Source organism: Hesperophylax consimilis, chromosome 22 (assembly GCF_061612785.1).
Source record: "Hesperophylax consimilis isolate HC1 chromosome 22, BYU_Hcon_1.0, whole genome shotgun sequence".
In the NCBI taxonomy this organism is placed as follows: Eukaryota; Metazoa; Arthropoda; class Insecta; order Trichoptera; family Limnephilidae; genus Hesperophylax; species Hesperophylax consimilis.
In genome coordinates, this window is record NC_142857.1 from 13,978,950 (window position 1) to 14,005,345 (window position 26,396).

Consider the following 26,396-nt stretch of genomic DNA (forward strand, 5'->3'; position numbering starts at 1 on the left):
AAACTCAGTGCTTAAAAGTGTTAAGTGAAGTGCAAAAAGTGAATTGTGAATTAATTAAAAATTTAAAAATAATTATTTCATTCAAAGTGAAAACATTCAAATTAAATTTAAGAGTTTGTTATCGTTAATCTAAAGTGAACGTGATCGCGTATTGATATTTAAAAATAGATTATAATTTAACGTCAATTTGGTTAAAAAATAATAATAATAGTAATAAATACTTCATCTTAGGTTAAAAGAAACACAAAAGCAAAAAAAAAGGATTCGATAATAATAAACGTTTAAATCTTTGTTCTAAAATTAACAGTTAGAAAAAAATTTAATTTATTAATAGTCGAGTAAATTAAAAGTCTGCGCAATTCGAAAAAATTTTCTTTTAAAAATATATAAAAAGAAATTTAGAATTAATAAATTGTTCAATTAAAATCCATCGTGCGTATAGCGACAGTGTTAAAAGTGTTTGTCGTTTTAACCGGAATTTTAATCATCAGTCTATCATTTCGAAAAAGAATTTGAAACAGCTATCATTCAAAAGCCTAAACTAGAAAGGTGTTATTAAATCAACGGGTTTTCTGAATTAGGATTTCGTTCGGAAGAAAAATTAAATATCAGCTAATTTATACGATTCAAGCGAGAATAAAATATTAAATAGGAATAAATAGTCGAAAAGATTTATTTTGAAATTAGTTGAAAAATACAATTAATTAGGTAGGATTTCTTCATCAAGGTTGTTGTGTACTACCCGACCGGAAATACCTTGACGTGGGTGAGTTTTCCTTTTATAAATAATTTTCAGGTCCCAGGAGACACAGAAGGGCTGTGAAGTGGAAGCATATCAATTGAATATTAAATTAAAACAACAAAACAAAGAATTATACATTAATATATGTATATTGTATATTTGTATATATATTTATAAATATAAAATAAAATATTGTATATAAAGAATATATATATGAGTAATGTAATTATATATATGTATTTTATTTATTAATCGAAGCATCGAAATGGTAGCGATTTTTAATACCTACCCGAGGATATATCTATATTATTGAAAAAGAAAATATGTATTTATTAATATTCCAGACTATGTAGAATCATATATTTTATATTTATTTATTAATATATGTACTCTTTTTTAACATATTTTGACAATAGAGATATGTGTACTTAAATATATATTTATATTTATTCTTCATTTAACCTAGTAAATTTACTAAATTCGGAAAATGAAATAAATAGTTTAACTTCAATAAAGGAATTAAAAATATTTAAATTAACTATGCACAATAAACGGTATCATAACTGAATCAGTAAAGAGGCGCAAATGACTTCTAAGGAATTTTAAAATAAACAAATCTCACATTTAGGTTAGTGTGTCAGGAGATGTTTATATTATTTGTTTACAAAACAAGGGATCACTGGAGAATTGGGTCAACCGCATAGTTTGAAAACGACCTTGGCCATAATTAGTTAGTCACAAAGGATTTTATTAATTACCCGAAACAGCTGGAAGATGCGTGTTCTCAAATACTTATCAATCACAAACGACAATTGAAAAATCACGGGTTAGCCAGATTTATATCAAAAAATTACATGAAACATTTGAATACTATTGATTAGATAATCGCACAGTTTTTATTGGTTACCTGAAACAGCTGGAAGCTGCGTGCTTACAAATACTTATCATTCACAATCGACAATTGAAAAATCACGGGTTAGCCAGATTTATATCGAATAATTATACGAAACATTTGAATTTTATTGATTGGGTGCTCATACAAAACCCCATCAGTTGCCTGAGATATTTGAGGGTCGAGTACTCTCTAATGTGGCAATCAACCACTTGAAACAATTGGAAAATCACGGGATAGGATGAACAAAAATTAATGTTGAACCCTGGAGGTAAAATTCAAAACAAATACAGTTCATCAATAGGAGGCAGTGGTCGCTCCTACAACAAGACCATTAACCAAACCAAATAGAGATGACGAATCTCTTAAATAAAAACGTCAAAACCAAACAAACAAAAGCTTGGAGTTCGATAGCTCTCCAAAACAAACTATCAAATATGACCTTATTCTACTAGTATTTATTAGTATCACCTTATTAGTACGTATATATTCGGTTACCAGACCTAGAGCTTCGCAGAGTTCTTGGCGCGAGATCCGAGCTCGGGATGCGAGGTAGATAGCCTCGTATTGCGAGTTATAAACCTTTCCAAAACTGTATGTATACATATATTTATTCGTATGTACTGTTTACTGGAGAATGCGGACCTGCATACAGCTTGCATTTTAGGTCTTATAGACCACCCTCGCATTTTCTCTTAAACGTGGAATGAGGATTCACGACCCGTAAGTCCACACCAACCGTGAGTATATGATTGTATATAGGACGAAACCGGTTCGCCCTAAGTAAATTGTAGTCCAAGGAGGGGTCGGAATTTGGGGGTATCGGGACCCGGGGGGAAACTTGAATGCAGTACATGATGACGTGGAAGGCTTCTTGGGACACGATAACTTAGGTATCAATCAAGGAGCCGTGTCAAAGGATTGTGCAAATTTCTAGTCCACTCCCGATCATCTCGTTTACTTGATGGAGGATTGGAGCCAAATTATGCCAGCAAATGGGCTATTCCGAGTTCGTCAAATATGCAATTAACTAATTACATTAACCTCCTAAATCAATCTTTACATGTACCTTATAGCAGCAGAATCATAAAGGAGTGGTGCCACACAGACACAAAAGTTCACCAAAATCAAATTTACTAACAATTAACCATTTGAGTTATATTAAATTACCTGTCCAAATAAACATGTATAATATCTTTTATCAGCGTTTAACTACGATTTTGTTAGGGTGCAGGGAATCAGAATAATTACAATAGGAAAGTTAGCTCATTCAGAAAATTCATTTAAGTCTAGGTTTGCAATAGAAAGACTAATTCAACTTTGAACTCAACACCTCGATCAGAACCAAGAGGGTTACCACAAAAAAATGAAAGTAATTAAAATCCTATATCATAAATCAAAAAAATTACACAACGTTTGATGGAATTTAATTACAATATAAATACGGGTATATTTGCGTTCAAGATCGTAAATAACGTATTAATTAGTTAAGTACATATGTCTATAAAGATATATAGTACAAGAGAGCTTTAAGTAGCTTTCTGTAGATATCAAAGAAGAGGGTCCAATTTTCATGGAGGCTTATGTGTTGTAGGGGAGGAATTTTCCATCCCTGCGAACACATATGCAAAGCCTTAGAAAAAAAAATTAAACATCGGTCATAGCCAAGAGAGAAGAAAATTCTATATTGTTTGAAACAAAATAAAAGAATGGCGAAAAGGCGAAAACATTACAGGTTTGTACGTGTAAATGAGAGTGGTACGTTGTGTAAATGGCGTAACCACGTTGGCTGTTTTTAATTTGAAATATGAGAAGCAAAATATTTCTTAACCTCTCTATTCCATAGATATATGAGATATGATTATTAGTGAAATTAGCACCTCATTAAAAAAAAATGATACAAATTCTTTCACAATTAATTTTTCCCAAGTATCAATGTTGTAGTATCGAAAAAAACATTCATTGTTTAATTTACAGCAAGATTTCGCTTTTCCTGTCACTATGCAAACAAGGCAGTGTTCGGCTGTTAGACTTTCTCCTTCTTTTACTTGACTGAGAGCGAAGTAATCAACCTACCACCATAAACATACTTGGTGTAGAGTCTGGATGAGTCTAATGGTTTGGAATAACATTTTTTTCTACCGATGGAATAAATAAATGTTAAATATCTCCTCTCTGTATCTAATTGTTTAAACGTGTACCTAAGATATTCCTATAACCGATGTTTAGAATCAGAATCGTGATAGTGAGATCGCTAGTTGAGCGCACAAAATTATATGAGTGACTTATAAGCTCAAGACAAGTTAATGATATTATATCATTCACGGTTAGCGTGTTAAGATTATTTCATGACTGACTCAAATCACTGATTGTATGATATTACTAGGATGCTATGTTGTATGCTATCTTTAACTCTCCACATTTTTAAATGGCAGGTATCTGGTAAAAGAGAAGTGAGGGAAGGATTCATCATTTTACCGATTTTTACATCCGACGCTGTTTTTATTATTTTTTTATCTGGTGCCATTTCATATCATAGGTTAGCTTTCATCAAGGCACTAATCATCCTGCATACTGCAGTCTGTAATGTCTTAGGGGAACTGCACTTGAAACATCTTGCAGGGTTTTAAGTTATTCTCCTGACAGTGCGACTCATTTGCGGTATTCAAAACCACTTAATTTATTAAAATAGTTTTCGTGTGATCAAAATCTTAAATGATTTATCTTCTAAAATAATTAAATGTTAACTTTTAATTTTAATACTGTTAATTTGTGGTTAGATTCCATTTTAATATAAATTTTGATAATAAAAAAATACCTTATACATAACTCATTTCCACCTATTTTTTTCTGTCCTGACCGGATTCTTCTTGCAACAATGGGATTTATTCACAGAATATGTAAATCATTCGAAGACTTTCAATCAAATGTTTCGCTTTCCTTTGTCTTAATTAGAAGTAAACTAAAATATGGAAACACTTTTTAAAATCCACATTACAAATATGAAAAGGTGGTAGAATCAATTAAAAAAATGTTAAGGCTGTTATATTTCAAATGTGGTCTACATGACCATCTTAGATCATACGACGTACGTCTTGAATACTTCAAGATTAATTCACTTCAAAATAAAAGGGAATTGATTGATCTAATTGTTTAAACATCCCGACACTAAAATTGAAATATATAAAACGACTTTAATCAAAAGAATACATACTGAAGTCCAAAATAATAACTACATTTGGAAAAAGAAACTTCAAATATTTTGTGCCTTAACTATGCAATAACCTACTCGAAGAAACAAGCCAAATAAAAAATATATCAATTTGAAATCGTCACTAAACAATGGATATTCAACAAAGGTCGTGCAATAACCAGTGAACTCACCCAAGTATAGCGAATTTCGTATAAATTTTTTGTACGATGGACGATGGGTATTGTTGTAAGTACCTACCAGTAAATAAATGGTTTTATAGGAACTCATTTGTTATATGCATTGGTAAACCATATACAGTGTACGATTACTTTTACTCAAAATTTTGCCTCAACACAGGTTTTGGTAGTAAATGGTGCTGGTGCTGGTGTTGGTGAGGCAAGCTATATCCAACTTAAATATACCTATTATACTGTTTCCTTATTACTGTGCCATTATAGATTTTTTCTATTTATGTTCTTATATATAGCTAATGTTACCTTGAATGATATGTGTGTTTACAATCCTGTTATAATTTTGATGATAAAATATATAAATTTAAAAAGCAATAATGTTGTAAGGCACCATAGCATGTTTCATCTGAATAAATGTAAAAATAAAATCGCTTATTTTAGCCCTCTGACTCACATGTGTTAAAAGTGTAAAAATATGTTATATAGACATTTTCATCGATAATTTATACAGATTTAGAAAAATGTTCTGCTATTGCTCAAAAAATTATTATTTATTTCGCTAATTATATTATGAATGACTTAACTTGTGTATCTTATGTTTCTGGTGTCTCTTTTAGGAATATTTAAGGTACACGTTTCTTATGTCTCTTGTGTATATCGTGTCTCTCGTATGTTTCTAATGTATCTTCTGTATCTTGTGTCTCTTGTGTCTCTTGTGTCTCTTGTGTCTCTTGTGTCTTGTATCTCTCGTGTCACTTATTTGTATTTGTATTTGTATTTGTGGTTCATGTTTCTCTTGTGTCTCTTGTGTATTTTGTGTCTCTCGTGTCTTTTGTGTATCTTGTGTATATTGTGCCTCTTGTGTTCCTTGTGCCTCTTGTGTTATCCTTTGACTGAGTAGGTTTTTGTAATTGTATCTAGCTATGTGTACATTAACTGCGTATTGAAAAAATAAAATATCGTAAGAACCCAGTATATATAAATAAACAGGCAGACTGTTAAAATGTTCAGCATATCTTTGGTAATTACAGCATATACTCGTATGAGTCAGAACTGAGATCACAGAACGATAGAGATCAAAAATTCTCAAAGTCATATTACCTTAATCCACTTTTTAAAAAACGTATGAATCGTAAGTCGCCTACATGCATAACCCAAAAGTGAACGTGCTACTTCAAGGCCATAATGTAATATGGCATACATTCTGCATGCATTTATTTAATTACTCAAGAAATGTATGCACGCATCTTGAAGAAGCTAAGATTATGCATGTTAGAGTATTTATATGTATGCCTTTATGTGGTCCCATCCTCTATACAAAACTCGTTAAATTCGGACATAAAAGGAAGCAATTATTTACGGCTAGCCCACTTCTTCAAGGTCTTTAGGTGTGGAAGAAGTAAATAATCATACATATATTTGTGATTTATTTTACGACATGTCTTTATGTCAGTTTGATCAGTCAAAATTTTTTTAAAGTTAATTTTATAGCATTCATTAATTAACATTTTAATTAATTAACATTCATTAACATTTTAAGCATAATCTCCATTTGTGATCTCTGGCGTCAAAAGAGGTTTTTTCTTTCTTACTTTTCTGGAGCAACCTAACTTTTTATCATGAGCTATGGAGCTTTAAATGACATTAATTTGTCCAAAAAAATTAATGCAGAATCACAAAATTGTTTGTTCGTAATTTTTTAGTCCTGTTTTAACTCGACCATTTGACATTTGTCATCTGTCTGTTAATTTATTTATTTCGTTCCGGTTCAATATGGTGGACGTGTTAGATACTACCGTTTATGCCGCCAGAGTTCGCATGATTGTGGCTCTTCTTACGAGCTGTCAAATTGGAATAATCAATATTATGGTACCTATAAAAGTATATTTATATAGAGTGGTTTTTTGTAGATGAAATTTTATTGAATACATAAAATGTATCCACTGGGACCGATATCTTTTGGTAGGTATTCCTATTATACGACCCAGCAACATCACTTTAGAAATTATTTGTGCTTAAATATTTTTTATATATTTTTTTTACAGATGATTCAACTTTGGAATACGAAATAGTTATCAGATATCAAAATGAGTCTACCTACTTAGTACGGTTTCAACGCATAAAAATTACCTATGCCATTACCATTAGAAAAAATATTTGTCTAAAATCTGTGCAATTATTATGACACCACAATTGACACCTAGTAGAAAGTATGCAATTATCAAAAACACTGCAAAATAATTGCAAACCACCCACAGATCCTGTCAAATCAAACATATAGATCGAATAACTCTCTCTCGAAACCCGTCTGCCCAAAAATTGTTCGCGTAATCCGCTGGGAGTCGAGCCACTGGCCCAGAGATTGCGCAACCCACTCCCACCCATTCGGTCGCAGCGCCACTGTCAGGATTTGTCTATATAAATTCATACGATCGAGAAAAGTGTGTCAGTGGTTAAGTGTACATCGACAAATGATACAGAGAGTGATCAGTACTAACTAAAAAACTGATTACAAATTAATTTATTATTAGCGGGAAATACAAAAATTGCAGTGATTTTTAAAACATTTTTGTTTGAATGAATTTGGTTGTTTATTTCATTATTGGTGTTGATCGAAAAATTAATTGAACATTGTGGAAGTGAGAGACATTATACATTTGTGCTTTTGCAAACAGTGGAAATGAAGTCAGGTATGTACTGATTTTTGTGTTAATTATTTGCAGGTTATTTTTTTTGTTTAATTTAACCCCGGGAGTCTTTTGAGATTTTGTTTATAATATATTAATGATTTATTTTTAAGAAAATTTCTCAGTTATTAAAAGTAATCCTTAAATATTAATTATTGATTTTTTAAAGACGTTGAAATATTTTTAAGTTTATAATATTATTACAAACGAACATTTTTATATTTTAACCGGTCGGTGGCTGAGTTGACATCGCGTTTGGGTCCCACCTAGGCGTAGGTTGTTCTGTTCCTCGGCTGGCTAAGTCCTCCATCACAAAACAAGCAACTTTCGTTTTTTTACACGGGAATTTTCATACGATAGTTGTGACGGTTACCGATTGTTTTTATTCTTGTAAACTGCAAAATTACCACTTGATATGAAACTAAAAAACGTATAAGCTGAATAATAGCAATGAAAATTAAATGATCTAATAGCATTTTCTATTAGTTACTCGGTTAAGTTATTTATTTTAATAAGAAAACTTATTGTTCGATTATAATATTACGATTGAAAATCTGCTTGTATGATGATAATGTATCTGTGGAGCCTTTATTTTGTGTCAAACCGGTTTCGCCTTGCTAGAGGCATCTTCAAACTATTTTTGTCTAGTAGTATCATTAAAAAAATTATATTCACAACAGATAACAGGATTAAACTAGCCTGATCTTATATAAATAAGTGGAACAACTTGATAAAGTCTCATACAACAACATAATTACTGTAATGGTTTAATTTCGCTTAAAAATTGAGGTCAAATTACGTCTTCAATGTTGCGAGTATTATACTCAACTGAATTATACATATAGTACATATATTGAAAAGCATCAAAAATTGGCTTTTTAAAAATGCTCATGGGTGAATTGAAATACTTTTTTTTAAATTAAAATTATCTTTTTAGCTTAACATTGTACTATTATAGTATAATACTTTTCTCAATCCCATCATGGCAAATCGTAAATGATTTATTTCAGGTATTAAACTTCGCTTAAAAAAACAGTATTAACGATTTGAGAAATTTGTAATGGAGAGGAGGGGTTTTTAATAAACTTAATGCAAATTAAAAATTGGAGAAAACGAAAAGCCCTGCGCTAAAATGACAAAGCTGTGGATAATAAATTTAAAGTCCTTGTATTTTTAAATGTCTAATTGTTTTAACGTAAATAAAATATTTATCCATATGTACATGTAATAAAGTTAAATTCACCTTTTCTTATAAATAAGTTAAATTTCCCTATTCTCATGATAAAGTTAATCGTACCCATTCTTATAAACTCAAGATAAATGTTTCGTAGGAACTATTAACTTTAGACACTGGCAAGATCTCGCTTGTCACCACATTGGGACGCATGCGAGTTTTAAAGCCCCAGTCGGAAGATTAATATTCTGCTTATTAAGATTAATATTTCTGCAAAAATATAAATATATAGCAATTCAAACCAAGCTAAATTGATTAATTTATTTAAAATGGATAACCACAAAGTTATAACTACTTTCAAAAGTATAAAATAATAATAGTTATTACAATTTTTTTTTGTAAGTATTTGGGGGTTCTGCGGTAAAATTGAAATAATGTTCATGTCTTTTGGAATCAGTTTTTTGTGATTTATCCTATTTTAACATAATTGCGAAACTTATGATTCGAACTTCGTCAAAACGTTTTCGTGACAATATTTAGAATAAAGTTTCATGAAATAATTAATCAAATAAAATAATCTCTATTTTTACCTTTGTGAACTCTGATCTCATTTTTTTTAGTTAAAACCCGTTTTAAGCCCTTTAAAATCTGCCTGCCTCAACCAAATCAAACCAAAGGATATAATTAAGGTACCCGATAGTCATTACTTACAGATAAACTCGCCGATAAACGTTAACGTGAGGCCTAACGATCAATCGCACACTTTCTTAACGGCCGCGGAGCCAGTTAATCTTCTTCCACTTGAGATGGAAGCCTCTTCGGATCAAGTCCTCAGAAGCAAAGAGCCGTTTAACGGTCTCCGGCTTTAGTTCAAAGATTGGATAAGGATAATGGCTATTTAAATCTTGAAAATGGAATCAAATTAACAATCGATTTTTTTTTCTGATGAAAATTTTGGCATCGAAAATTTTATAGCATTTAATGATAAAATTTAATTTATTTCCTATCATTATTTAGAACTAAGAAGTCGTAGCTCGACACTATGTAATATTCATTTAAGATTTTCACAGTCAAAAGATATTTAGTGTTTTATTTTTAAGTATTAATTATGTTGCGCTACTTCCTTCTTTAGCCAACCTTTCGGACAGAATTACAATGTTCATCATCAGGGCAGATGTTTGAACATTACATATCTGCCCTGATAATGAACACTGGTATGCTGTCCAAAACGTTGGCTAAAATAATACACCAAAATACAAATGCTATATCGTTAACGTTGATTGTTGGAATATGAAAACTAAAAGAACTTTTATTAATATTTTCAGATTATACAGTATCCCTTTTTTAGTGTGATTTTGGTAACAAGCATATTAATTTTGAAACAAAACGACAAATAATTTAGATTCTTAAAGGCAATCTCTTTTCTATATATAAAAGAGAGTGTCTGTTTGTGGTGGGCGGGTGACGTGGATTTTATCAGTATACAAATAAACGGTTTTATTCCGTGTTTGATGAAATTTCGCACACTTATAATAACAAGATGATAGTCACTTAATATAATTTAGATAAAATCAATTCAGCTAAAAATATGTAAAACTTACAAATTTTCAGGAAAATTACATATTCTCACCTTTCTAAAGCAAACAATCAGGGTATCTAGTTGTGTTCAATACTCCATAATGACACTAACCATATTATACGTAAAGTGGTTTTTAATAAACATTTAAAATGTAGAAACGTGGTGAATGTTTTATTCCATGGATAAAAGACTGTGTATGTAAAAACCGAACTAATGTAGAAACTGACATAAAATAGTTCACGGAAAGATATATACATTTTTACACAGCCAAAGAGAGTTGTATATCTGTTATATAAACTTGAAATTTCTTATCGAATTTCGGAATATTTCCAAGGTACTTTAAATCTGATATATACATATATATATTTCTTATTTTTGAAGATGTCGCCAAAACATATATCAAATTAGACATTGATGTTTACGAATTGTAATATTTTAATTTCAAACTCGAAAAAAGATGAAAAAAAATGTTTGTACTCAATCTTGGAAAAATTGAGAGAAAGCGAAATTTTTATAACGAATTCCTTATATTTAAGGAATCTGTTAGAAAACTCGTTTATACAATAAAAAATGTAAAAATATATATTTCTCAGAGCATAATAATATTTGGCTAATTTACATAGCACCGTTTTCATGAAAAATCACATCAAGGGCGCTGAACAACAAAAACAAAACATGACATTTTGAATTTATTGTTAGCGTTGATTTATGTTTACCTATTATCCGTATTAAATTAAATTCACGCGGTAACAGTCAATTAAAGAATAATGTGCCCGAAATAACTTAACTTTTTTAAGACCGTATCTGCGGAAAATCTAACGTTGCCAGCTCTTTCGGAGCCTTCGGAGAGTTCATGGATGTGACATTATTTCTGTTCATGGATGTGACACTATTTCAGTTCACGGATGTGACATTATTTCAATTCTTGAATGTGACATTATTTCTGTTCATGGATGTGACATTATTTTAGTTCATAGATGTGACATTACTTCAGTTCACGGATGTGACATTATTCAGTTCATGGATGTGACATTATTTCAGTTCATGAATGTACCACTAGTTCAGTTCATGGATGTGACATTATTTCAGTTTATGGATGTAACACTATTTCAGTTCATGCATGTAACACTATTTCAGTTCATGGTGTAACACTATTTCAGTTCATAAACGTGACATTATTTCAGTTCATGGATGTGATTCTATTTCAGTTCATGGATGTGACATTATTTCAGTTCATGGATGTGACACTATTTCAGTTCATGGATTTGATATTATTTCAGTTCATGGATCTACCACCATTTCAGTTCATGATTGTGACACTATTTCAGTTCATGCATGTGATTCTATTTCAGTTCACGGATGTGACATTATCTCAGCTCATGGATGTGACATTATATCAGTTCATTGATGTGACATAATTTAAACGTTATTTACGCGCTCTAAAGTTTGATGGTATTTTGCACAAATTATCATTGATGAAAGTATTCAAAATCTGTATCAAACAATATTATCACATAAACTGTTTTTTGGATAAAATGCAAAACCGTTTGTGCGTATCTTTCAAACGCTTTTTTGTGATGTTTTTTATTTGAATACCGCAAAAGAGTCCCGACTGCTCCCAAACGTCTGGTGCCAGTAGGAATATGGTATCCCCAATTAGGGTAAATTAGGGGAGGGGAAGTAAATGAGGAAGAGGAATGTGGGGGAGTTCTTGGCCATTCAGATCTGGTCACCAGACACGACTCAAGCCATTTCAAGCAACGTTTCCATTCTGGATGGTGGTCTTATACCAGGGCGATACTGAGAGCATCTTCCACGTGGAACGTGCCGCAAGTATACTATATATATTATTTATTAATAAAGACGGGATTTAAACCCGTGACGTTCGACTTGCTAGTCGAGAGTCTTACAGCTCGACCACGGAGACTGTCAGTTACAAATTTTACAAGTTTTATTTTAAATTATGAAAGCGATTTAAAGTTTTGCGTTTTTCAAAGTAATGATTATAAAAATCATAATATTGAATAGGCTGAACACAATCTAAAAATAAACAAAGCTTTACAACATATTCTCAGCGCACTTCGCACTTGGCCCACGCCAAGAAATAATTATAATTAAGCGAACGAGCTAGAGCTTATTAGTTTTAAAAGGCTTTCGCGCTGAAAGCTTTTTCAGACGGGAAATATTGGATTAGGTCCTACGAAGTAATCACCGCTGAAAGAATGGGGCCTGCCTACTTGCCCAGAAGTCAGCAGGAATTATTCCGGAAAATGATACGGGACAAAGGTGATGCCATCAATAGCGAGTGGAACGCTCAAAATGTAGTTAGCCTTTTAGTTTTCATGGAATATAGTGCCAATAAAGTTGGTATAGATTTGTTAAAAGATAATTTATTAGAATGATACTGAAAATGTTTGAGCTTGCTCTGATTTTCCGTTTTGCAGGATGTGATTTTTTTTTAAATAACACTTTATAATAATTCTTTGAACATGCAAGGCAGAGGCTTAAGCTCGAATCCAGAGATCGCAGTTTCTAAGCGATGTGTCGTGTTCGATTTTTTCATGAAGGTACTCGTAGCTATTTGTCTGTAGTTTACTTCAGGGCCTGTATATATGGCGAGGATGTTATTTTCAGGTTATTCAACAGTTGAATAGCAACAACATCTTGTGCATAAAAACGAGAAGTAAAAACGATCGATTCTCATTTCGAAATACTTAATATTCAATAAATAATTATACCATACATTTGTATTTCATTTTAAAGTAGAATATCTTAGTATTGCCCGAGTGATATACCATTACTCGAAATCAAAACATCTATTGAAAAGGTTTTAGCAAAGACAATTAAACAGATCTGAAAAGAAAGGTACTTTTATATCATCATCTTTATCCTTTCCTTACCATTCCCTACTTTTTACAATGTTACAACAAATTTCAAATTTGAAAGGGTATGCAATAGTTACAAAACGTAAGAGATGTTATCCAAATCTTTATCCAATTTAGCTTTAAGTCAATTTGAAAAGAGTATGCTTTCTGCTTGCGAAATTTCTGCGATTTATTAAAAAAATATTTTTATTTTAAGCTAACTATTAAAAACACATTGACAATGACCGTAAAAATTTAAGCTTTACGCGCTCTTTACAAAACATGACAATGTCCTGAAATAAATTTTAGATTTTTCGTTAAATTTCTTCGAATCAATCTCTCAAATTACCCTCCCCTTGGAAATATTCTCGAGCTCTTCAAATTTCTCCTTAAAATCCAACATCCAATCACAAAACTTGATAATTTGTTGTGCTTTTCAATATAAATGATAATATTTATTATTCCATGTTTTATCACAGGCTTTATTCATCGAACTAAGTAAAGTATTTTTGTCAAAATGAATAAATATTTTTATTACATTATACCCAAATTTTATGTGATTATTTTAGGTACTTAATCATTTAAGGTATGTAATATTTTAATTATGTAATTATTTTCGGCATTTAATTATTTTATGTACGTAATAATTTTCAGTGTATAATTATATTAGGTATATAATTATTTTAGGTGAGTAATTATTCCAGATGTGTAAAATGTTACAACTATTCTACCGTCAAAATTTACTCTTGAGTTCCATTTTGATTGAAAAATACTCTTAATAAAATTTACACCATTTTTCCGTAAGTAATTAATTCATACGACTACGATACTATTTTTAATTCCTTGATAGCAAAATGACAATTCAATACACCTTTAAAAATTGAGATAAAGTCATCAAAAGAATAACCTATTTAACCTAGTTTTTGTTTCATCAATTTTCATGACTTTTTAAAGGTGTGTTGAATTATCATTTTGTTGAGTCATACATATATGATTTATCAATTAATTTCTTCAAATCAATCTCCCGAATTACGCTTGTGATTATTATGCCGCGTTGCGCGGATAGAGAGGCTTTTCAACAATAACTCTTGGGTTTTCCGAGCCCCAGATGCGACAATATTGCTTGTTGACGAAGCCACCGAGGTGAAAATGGGCCTCATCACTCAAGATGATTTGCATTTGATTCACTCAAGTGAATTTTAATACTTTTAATGCTTTTTTGAAGCGCGCATATTTCTATTTTTATTAATGGCGTAGTTTCTACTTGTCAAATGTCAAAAAATGACAGCTTCAAAAGTAACATCTACCGAAATAGCGGGCTATTCAAAATAACAGCTCTTATTGGAAAACCCTGTATGTGTCGTTAGGATATACTCTGATTATGTGACACATAACAGTATAAATAAATTAAAACAATAAGTCAGTAAATTACCTATCTATTCGTGATCAATTCTGGTTCAAACCCCGTAGTAGCTCTTAATGAAATCTTCCATTGAGAGGCCCACTGGCATCGCCAGTATGATGGAGTGATTTCCAGTCATCAATCTCCCGCTTGTTTGTCAATCGTCCAGATTCATTCATCAAATACTTTCACGCAAAATCGCCATTACAGATGCTGGGTCGATGGCGCTATGGATACTGGGTGAAGTAGCTTTAAATGCGAGATTTGGGTTTACCACCAAACAAATAAACTAAACTCGGTACACTTAAGCTAAACTTCTAATGCAGCATCACGTTCGTTGGTCAAATGCATTGTACATATTATAGTTTTGTATTAGTGATTGACGAATCGGAGCATGCAATCCGTTAGCCATAAGTTGACCATAAGTTGTCAAGTATGTAGTGAGTAATAAGATCTAGAAATACATTACATATTTGTACAGCGCCCTTGAGGTAATTTTCAAATCATCAAAATATTTTTATTTTTATTATAGGAACCTACTCGTATTTACATGATTAGAGATTTTCACGGCCGAATATTATTATACTGCGTTACGGTCATTGTTAGTATTTGTTTTCCTGTGCTGGTCCTCAGAAGACCCAAAACCATTAAGGTATCCTATTTGGCCCATAAGGCATAACAGAGGCGATAAGGCATTTTATTATCGAAAAAAAACTTAAAAGAAAAATCACAATAATCCAGGTAATTTAATTACATATTACGGCTGCAATTGAACTAATTGTTATACTGAAATTTTGGCCATAAGAAGGATGAATTTGGGAGACGGGTATGGGTACCGTCGCCACGGAAACCATTCATTGAATAACCAACACCTCTGCCATGGGTCACCATGGTAGTACATGGTCACCATAAGTTTTCTCAGGGAATCCTGTGTGGTGATAATGTAAAAAAAAGTTCTCAACAACGTATCTATTCTGCATACATAAACACATGCTTTACCACAAACTACACATCTGCCCTGATGATGCACGCTGTAACGCTATCAAAAACGTTGGCTAAAGAAGGAGGATGTATAATTCGATTAAACCGTGTTTTAAAGCTTTAACATTTGCAGTATCACAAAATTTTGTGTTACTGCTTGGTGACTTTTCCCTGAACGATATACATACATTTATATTTTTCATGCATAAAATTTATTATTTTTTATCATATTTCATAAATCACAAATAATTTCAAATATTTTATGTTTCAAGTAAAAGCCCACCAGTCTTGAATTAATTAATAAAAAAATATGCAACCTGTCAAAATTAAACTCAAAATCCCTTTTGAATAATTGAAACATAACTACATTCCAAAAATCACTAAAAAATTAAGAATTTGATAAAATGTAAAATGAAAAGTTAACCACTGCTCCACGAAGGCCGTAAGTTAAATTCATTACTTCAATTTGGCAAATATTTCCGTCGTACTTTATTGTACTGTAGCTTATTAATTAGCAGATAGTTTTAAAACTTTCAAATTCAAATGTCTCAGGCGATAATTTCAATAAGAAAACTTACGGCTTAATGAGTTCTTATAGTAAATGACATAACTTTGCTTCAAATTATTTACATTGTACATTGAGATGAAGGTCACCTTCTAAAGAAATAAGTGGTTTACGATTTACGCTATTTCAAATAATTGACTTTGTTTTACAAAGCAATCAATACAAAAGGTACAGATGAAATAGTATTAATGGATTTAGTTTATTATTAAGCTTTATTTCAAATTTAAAGACACTTTCGACCGTGTGCGACCTTTGCGACTTTTTTTATTCTAAACTGGGAGTGGGATAATTAAATAAAATTATATTTAAATGAAAATGATTGTATCATTGAAGAAGAAAATAATACTAATGAATCTAAATAAAACATTAAACAATACAAGACGCAGAAAATATAAAAAGATTACGGTCACAACTAAGAATCGAACGCAGGATCTCTTTTTTTTATTATTTTTTTTGTAAAGTAATGTTAAAGTCAAGATTTTTTATGCATAGCACAAAGGGTAGCAATTATTTTTATAAACAATAATTATGAGCCTGAAACACTCATCCACATTGAAAAATCTCCTGATAAAAGTCCCGTTGGCGTCATGTATCTTACATTATGTACATTACTTATTTGATAAAATACAATTGTAAAGCTGCTCTTCTCGACTCCTAGTGATTTTTCCCTATTGATAATTTCCTAGTGATTCTGTATATTGTACCATTTTATGGATGAATAAATTAAATAAATATATCTTTTTTATATTTAAAAATATTACCAGTTATTTAATTAAAAAATACGTTCATTTATAAACAGAAACATCTGCTTCGTAATTATTAATACGCATGTAAGCCGTTTCGCCGATAAGTTCGATTTCGTCTACAGAATGCAAAATAGCTGTTACATTTACTGTGTGAGCTGTTATTATTATTACTTATAATAAAAATAAATAGATAAAGATAAATAATAAACAAGACTTTAGAAATATTTCCATATTATTATCCAATACCTGCATTGCCAGCTTCCCTGGCGGGAGATAATCCGACTACCCGCAGACTCTGACTACAGACTATATTTGTATCTGGCAGTATTATTTCTTGGGAAGCTTTGGCACAATAACTGGCGAAATAACGCCGAGAGATAGCTCCACGTCTTTTAGACTACCGCAACTTTCCAGTGTAAGACTACAATTCAATTTCGGTTCGCTTTGCTGGGATATCGCTTGGAGGCTGCTGAAAATTTTATTGCGTTTTGACCAGAGAAATTGTTTTATCCTTGTGAGATGCGATTTTCGTGATGTATAGACATCTTATTCATTCTATGAAGAGAGAGCAGAGTATAAAATTATATGTATTTTGTAAGACTAGCATTTGAATAATATTCAAAAGAAAATTAGGTACTCTAAAGACGGGTAGTTTCAAAGAATTTGAACAAGTCATCAAATTGCAACGTTTATATTCAAGTTTTGTATAAATTTTTATTCAAGTTCTGCTACTATCTAAATACTGTGAAACAGCCGGTACATGATGAAACAATACTAGAACTTTAATAAAACTTTTTCAGATCTTGATTTTTTTAGCTCGTTTGTTGAATTATTATTACGTTCATTGAAGTGGTTATAACTGCGTTAATTGATCCGATCTGAAATGTTCGGTAGGTACTTACCAAATGTCATCTTTCTCACGTGCTTCCATTTTGCTCACTTATTTCAGCCACACAACATACCCCCAAACTTGGGATGCCATAGGCTCATTGGCTCCGGTAGCCGGGCTCTTGTGCGGTTGTTTTTTAAAATATATAACTGTTGAAGATTCTCTTTTTTAGATATCATAATTACACCATTATTTGCATACTTGGTTTTTAAAAGTTGTAGATTTTCTATTTCACAGCCCTACATGAAAGACGGATTTTTTTCCAAAAGTCTTTGAGTGTTCTCTTAAATAATGCAGTGCACACAAATATATTAATTTTGAACATCGTCTCGTTAGACAATCAACAATGTATTTCGTATAAAAAACGTAATTCAAATTGGGAGACGGGGATACGTACCATTGTCCCGGTAACCATGTGTTCGATAACCGAGACTTCTGCCATATTTCTAGATGAAGGGGACCCTTTGACCTCTCAGGACTCTATCGAGTCATCATCTTGCATCACAGTGTGAGAAATGGATTCATACGTCCGTCACTCCTGGAGACACTGACCCCCAAATTCCTAACCACTCCGCATACCTGTTTCCTTTCCAAACCTTTTTATAATTTGTTTCCATAAAATACCCTCCACACAGCATCCCCAAAGATGACAGTGGCTATGAGAAAAAATATTTTCCTCAGGGCCTCTTTTTTAGAGCTAATGTCGTAAAATCGTTACTTTAATTTCCTCAAATTCAATATTAAGTGCAGTTACGTGACGTTTACAATGATTAAAGTAACTTTCACGTGTCTGCCATTCCCCCCACGAAAGCTTCGCGCCGCGGACACAGTTATTGCCCGTCTTATTGTTACGGCTTTGCCAAACTGCAGAACTTTCGTCTTAACTGAAAACTGCGATGCTGTGTTTGTAAGACGATGTTGGCTTCAAGTCGAGCTTTATTTGGCCAAGCGTGCTTTTATGAGGTAACAAATGCTATCGTAATACAACGGTGTACATACTGTACATACTTATTTCAATTGCATTTCTGAATTGGTGGAAATTCCGTGTGAGTCTTATATTAAATAAAGATGTATATTATGCAAGTTACATTATTCGCTTTTCAATGTAAAACTTCAATGAAAATAGTTATAGTTATACTCCCTTACAGTCATGGTAAAAAAATATGATCTAAGAAAGAAAAAATGCCACGCTTTATATTCAAATCTCGAAGTAAAATGTGCACTAAATGAAACTAAAATTTCCAACCACAATTTGACAAAAATTTATGAAACATATTGTTAATTAAACAAAAAAAAAAACAAAAACATCAGGTGAAAATTGCGTTGGTAATATTTTTTTCTAAAAATATGTGTGTTTTTCTTTTTTTTCCTTTATCAGTAATTCGAGTAATTAAAGTAAAAAGTAAGGTGAGCAATTTTTCATGAGTTTTTTTTTTGCAATCAAAATTTTAATTATCAATTATTAGTTCATTTCTAATAATAAAATTTAAAAACGTATTTTATACGTCCATAAATATTCCATTCATTTTGATTTTATTGCTAGTGGAAATACTCTGGCAGAATATGTCAGAGATTTGAGGGGTTACGAACATATATTTTGAAGATAATGTCTATATATTTGTTACGTCGAAACGTTCATTATATGATATTGCCTCGATTCATTCTTATTGACATTTTTTTTTCAAACATCTTTCAACGCTTACTACGGGGACTTAAAAGAGCTAATCTTCGACAAGAGATGGCAAAAAGATAGAATAAATTTTGAAATAATTTTAAAAACTGAGCGATTGCAAACTCATATAGTAGCCCAAAAGAATCGCACTCGGTGTAACCATCGCAAATCAGATTTTTCGCTGGCGGATTCACTCAAAGTTGAGGTCTTCAAGTAAAGTTACGATACGGATTTCATTACGCAAAATGACAAAAAATGTCAAAAATCTTATTCGACTTTAGTTAAATAGTATTACATATAAATATTATTGTAATGTTCTTGCTGTTTTAATAAAAAAAGGTTATATTATACGAAGTATTGTTTATTGTTAACTCAGTTGTTAAAAAGTACAATCCAGTCCAGCTGCATGGAAGGAATCGAATAGAATGCCCGCCCGTCCGTCCCACTGCCCGCGTTCCCCGAGCAGAGTCGGAAGCGTTCGTCAAACCTCGGCTGTCTCCGGCCGTGCACGATCGCCTATACGATACACTACAATTATAGAAATAGACAGGAGGTTGCAAAAAAGTTTATTCCCTGACCTTTATCCTTCCATATTCTTTCCTCCGAACATAGTCATAGCAACGTGCATAGTCCCACTAGCTTGAGGCCGTGGCACATCGTAAAAATCTCATTTTACTATTTTCACAATACATCTGTCAAATAGGACGATAAAAGTTAAGAACTTTCAGACTTTATTTGTGATGCGATCATCTTATATATCTCTTGACTTCAAAAGAACTTTAGAAATTCGAGGACTCCTGTGGCAGAGCGGTACGCTCCTTAACTCTCAACTGAATCGCAGGTTTTAAACACGATATGTACAATCAAATTAATTTTTAATGAATTATTTGATAAATGAATTGTTAACATAATTTAATTCACTATTTTCATGTATATACTACATATCTATACCCAGTGTCAGCAGATGAACAGACCACTTTTGAGATTCGGCTTTAATATGTTAGTAAGCAGATCTGTTGACGTAAGTATATGGATCTCCACTTAACATAATATGTTATGGTACTGCATTCCTCCACCCAATCACCTGTTACCCAATTAACTGTCCCTGTCTGAAAATATGGAGTACCTACATCAGTGATATTGCAACAATACATTATTCATGACCAGTCAGTTAAGAAAACCCGTGCAGTGTACACATTAAGTGTTCCCTGAGTGCGTTTAATTCGAGTCTATTACGGAAACTTGTTCAGTGATCACGACTAATGTCCCTCAAGGCGACAATATCTATCGAAAAGACCGGGGGTAAGTCAAAATCCATGATCTGAACAACGAGGTTTTTCCTAACTTTCTGCATTCCCCCCTTAAATTTATAAATGTGGTGAAGGGATAAGTTGGGAATATTAGGATATACCTTGCCATTCGGATTTAGTCACTAAACAAACCTAGAGCCATAAAGTAATTAAAGGTAGATAAAGATAGTTGCCAATAAAAATGTGCGGTGAAGAAAATGAAGACAATGTTGGTAGTTCTTATTCGAAGTATGATACAGTTAAAAGTGACCGAGTAGGATAGGGTCCCATTAGCGCAGTTGGTAGAGCATTGTCCCGGAAAGACAAGGGTCCTGGGTTCGAGTCCCAGATGTGACGTTTCCTTTTCTGATTTTTCTGTTTCAGATTTTCGTTTAAGAAATCACTAATATTGTCTTCAATATTTAAATTTTCCATAAAGTAATGTTTCGATTCTGACTGGTAGTTTCTCAAAAGGATCATTGCTGAGACTAACTTTCACTGGAGGAACGAGATGAAAATAAAAGAACATATAATGTTGGGGTTCTTGTCACAAGACTACCCTTAATCCTTTCAATGTTCTAAAAATTTATTTGAAAAATAGTCTATAAGAAAAGTTTTTTGTATTTGTCACAGTTATTATATGGTGAAATTAACATTATGTAAACGAGCCTGTACGTACACAATACAGGCTCTTTTTTTTTAAATAATCTAAATTTTCTAAATTTAATCCTTCCAAATTTTTCAACAACATTGATTCTGCCAAAAGATCACAACAAGTGCGCAACACTAAATTGGGTTTTCCTTTAATGTATCAGCCGGTGAATATCAGAACATTTTTTGGACGCCTGTCTCGGTAAAAAAAAGAGATCCTGCGTTCGATTCGTACCGTTATCTTTTTATTTTTTCTGCGTCTTGTATTGTTTCATATTTTGTTTAGATTTCTTAGTATTATTTTTTTCTTCAATGATGCAATCATTTTCATTTAAATATAATTTTATTTAATTATCCCACTCCCGGTTTAGAATATTAGATCTTTGACCTTAGTCAAGGAAAAGGTCGAAAGTGTCTTCAAATTTGAAATAAAGCTTAATAAACTTAAACCATTAATACTATTTCATCTATACCTTTTGTATTGATTGCTTTGTAAAACAAAGTCAATTATTTGAAATAGCGTTAATCGTAAACCACTTATTTCTATAGAAGGTGACCTTCATCTCGATGTACAATGTAAATAATTTGAAGCAAAGTTATGTCATTTACTATAAGAACTCATTAAGCCGTAAGTTTTCTTATTGAAATTATCGCCTGTGACATTTGAATTTGAAAGTTTTAAAACTATCTGCTAATTAATAAGCTACAGTACAATAAAGTATGATGGAAATATTTGCCAAATTGAAGTGATGAATTTAACTTACGGCCTTCGTGGAACAGTGGTTAACTTACATTTTACATTTTATCAAATTCTTAATTTTTTAGTGATTTTTGGAATATAGTTATGTTTCAATTATTCAAAGGGGATTTTGAGTTTAATTTTGACAGGTTGCATATTTTTTATTAATTAATTCAAGACTGATGGGCTTTTACTTGCAACATAAAATATTTGAAATTATTTGTAATTTATGAAATATGATAAAAAATAATAAATTTTATGCATGAAAAATATATATAAATATATAATAGTTCAGGAAAAAGTCACCAAGCAGTAACACAAATTTTTGTGATACTGCAAATGTTAAAGCTTTAAAACACGGTTTAATCGAATTATATGTTATTAAGTTTTATCTTTAAATAGAAATTCAAAGCATTTAAATAAGATTATTTCTCTAACATTCTGATTAAGAAAACTCAAAATTTGTGTGAATTAATTGGTAATTCTTTAAAATAGTTTTGCATCAATCGTTAGACATATTTTAAAATAATATACAATCCATCTAATTTGATTGCAGTTATTTTTTTATTAATAAAACTTATGTGCATAACGTAATTCAGGTTTTACGAGTACAATCCATTATATCGTATCTTGTGATTTATACTACTCTTCCATCAGAAGGAAGGTTTTGTTTAAAATGAACATATGTACAATATATTATGGTACATGCATAATTTTGTGAAATAGTAGATACATATTTTTTTTATAATTAATCTTTGTTTTTTAAGTATGTAGTTATGGTTACATCTTTATCATGTTTATGACAATAAAAGATGTAAATATTAATAAAAAAATAGAAAATATAATGGAGGATAAACAGATCTTAAGTTAGATCTATCGGTGTCAAGATCAATTGACCATATATTTCTTTATATACATTTTATTTCTAATTTACAACGTATTTTACACTGTATTATACACCACAAGGTAATTTCATTGATCAAAAAAATAAAATATAATAAAAAAATAGTTCTACAAAAAAACGTGAAAATTAAAATTTTGAAATCGTTGTCTTTATTGCTAAAGTAAATATTAAAAATTAAGCATAGGAAGTGACTCATAAAACCTCTTTACATTACCATATAACCAACATTACGGAGTTTCCCTTGTTAGTAAATTTCACACCGTCACCTTAATTAGTAAATAACATCTTTTTTTGAAAATCTCATAAAAAACCGTTCGTTTTTAAACTACTTTGAATTTTAAATTTTGACATAAAAGTTATAGTTCGTACAATAAGTTTAAAATGTTTTCATTTGAAGTGGTATGAAGGGATTATTAAAAGATTTAATCGAAGATCAATGTTATTAATAGAAAATAAATTGAAAGTTTAGCCATACTTTTCTAATATAAAAATTCTAAAAAAAATTATTAATATTTATTTTAGTTGATTAAATTTTTGGCTAAGTTGTAATATTATCACACATACAGAAAATTCTTAATTCGCTTACTCTCGACATAAGCAAAACTACATGTACATTTTCAATCCACTAGGAGCCAGTAGAATCACAAAAACTAAAATTGCAATAATATTCAGCGTCACTGCCCAGTTACAAAACCATAAAACATAAAATATCTCAGTATTAATTTAATTTCTGAAAATCTAAGATGGGACCTACACATCATACAAAAAACTCCAAAGTCTTATATATTTCTTTTGAAATCTAAGAACTGTGGAAACTAAAAAAATATATTTTGATATAAAAGGTCTACTACGCATTATGTTATTCACGAATCTAAAATGCAATTAAGGGTAGGGATCTGTTATTCTGAATCGAATGTGCAATTTAAGGTGGGGATCTATGTACAAATATAAACTGAACATAATTAAAAAAAAACAAAAGAGTACCCATGTTTTGAGGTTCCAAATTTACAACAAATATATGTCAAAAATATACAACTGAAACTATTAAAAAATATGAAAACTAGATCGAATCAAAATGACATTAAAAACATTCCTTGTTGTAAAACCACATTCGGAGAAAGAAAATACATTTATTTTTCAACAAAACTCCACAACATTCTTCCTTCAAATATAAAACGAATAGAAAAGTTTAATAATAGAGTACAATTCAAGAATTAAAATCCGGCTGAAAGAGATCAATGAAAAAATACTAAAAAAGCACTTAAAACGACGTAGAAGAAGCGCCTAATTAAATTGAATTAAATAACTTAAGTCTGCCTCCGCACAGGAACTCCTATTGAGGAGGACTAAGAAATAACACTTTTATAATTAAATACACCGATATTTTGTATGTTCACAAGTTTAATGTAGTGTTCAAAAAAAGATACAATTTTTTTATTTTTTGTAGTATCGTGATTTTTTTAATTGCATTTAAATAAAAATGTTGTGATAAAAATGGACTTAAGTAAATTACTAATTAAGGTGACGATATGAAATATCAGCAAAATATTGAAACACAGTCTTCGTAAAATCAATAAACTACCCTTTAGCGCAGCCTTCAACATCCAACGTTTGAGGCTGTAATTTACCCAGGGATGGCGTTTTGTTTGACCATCTCTCCGGTGGGTGTTTTCTGTTTACCCTCCGAAGTCTTCTGGCTTCTCTCAAGTACAAGGGCATAACCGAGGAGACGATACTTCAATGAAATGTTGGGAATTTGTTATTATGGTTGAGTGAAAATGATTACAAAGCCGTTGGTAGCTTTCTCACTCACAATATTCGAAGATCAAACTGTTGTGAGATCGTTTACAAAGCGTACAAAAGATCGGTATAAAAATACCACTACTATAACGATGTAATATGTAGGAACGCGTTAGTGAGGTGGGAAAAGAGACGAGGTAGAAAGGGGTGGGGAAATACTGATCTGGTCAACAAACATGGCTAAAGACATTTCAAGCGACGTCTCGATTCCACACGGTGGTCGCTTTCCAGAGCAATACTCAAACTATTTACCAGCCTGGAACTTTTCGCAAATATTGCTAATCGAAAGCTTTTCCCTTTGACCACGGAGGCCGTTTAAAATTAATCTGAATAATCAGATACTTCCCAACCTTCATTTTCTCTACGCCATTTGGCCGTTTGGGGCTCTTTTGCTGTATTCACATAAAAAAAACAACATGGTCACGACAAATATTCATTTAGACAGTAAAAGATTTTTCTGCAGTCATAGATCAAGTCCCTTTTTTTACAAAGCACACGTAATAAATGTACAAGTGATAATAAATTATGATATAGCAAATGTATAAAAATAAATGTATCAAATAATAAATTTGTTAAGTAAAACATTTTTTGTAAATGATTATGTATTAATATATAAATGTACTATATAAAATACGTATTTATTTATAAATTTATTAATAATACATGTATTATATCATCTTCCGTCCTCAGTTCCTACAGCATCGTAAATTTTATTTCATATTTTTTCGGTGCTATTGTTTTATTGAATTCTCAATAATCAGATAAATACATTAAAATTTAAATGGGGCATAAAAAATATATTTTTTAAATAATATTCCTTTCCAAATAAGGAAACCGTGACACTAAAAGTGTAGGATTATATTCTACCACACAACAAAACATACACAATCCAAAAAAAATAATCGAAGGTCTCTTTTAATGTGTCAAGAACTTAATAGAACAAATTAACCCAAGATCACTTCCGTCAATTGTTGAGCGGTTACTGGTTACCCTATTGAGTATCAAACGCCTATTATATCTGCGAATTATTTCTACGGCCTCTAACGGATCATTAAACATTACCGTTTGGTGTTTGCTTCTGCATAGAATGAAGGAGACGGGACTTCACGGTGAAGAGAATGAAGCGAATCCATCAGTTTAATAATTACGATGACAAGACTACTGCGTCATACTCGGAAAATTTTACGGTGGAATTGTGAACGGTGGGAATTAGGAATGTTGATATGAAACACAGTTCGCGTTGTCACACCTGCGGCCAGTTTTACCAAATTCATCTTGAAAAATGAAAAAAAAATGTTTTTTTACAAACTAATAGTCCAAATTACACAGTTAGTCTAGTAACTTCATCAGTTTTAGAGATATGGAACTTATCATTACTAACTCTTTAAATTTAATATACTTTCATTAAAATATTAACTTTCGAGACCACCTCATTC

At 31.3% G+C, this 26,396-nt stretch overlaps 2 protein-coding genes across 3 annotated transcripts in view; one reads left to right on the forward strand and one right to left on the reverse strand.

Moving 5' to 3' along the window:
• The window catches only part of galene (potassium two pore domain channel subfamily K member galene), a 340,051-nt gene that overhangs the window by 119,151 nt on the left and 194,504 nt on the right, over positions 1-26,396 (reverse strand). The window lies entirely within an intron of this gene.
• Positions 7,474-26,396, forward strand: part of LOC149412874 (uncharacterized) — a 203,695-nt gene continuing 184,772 nt past the window's right edge. Inside the window, exon 1 of the mRNA XM_089645148.1 lies at positions 7,474-7,708. Within this exon, the coding sequence (XP_089501274.1) occupies positions 7,699-7,708 (10 nt within the window). The 5' untranslated portion in view covers positions 7,474-7,698. The remainder of the gene's footprint in view (positions 7,709-26,396) is intronic.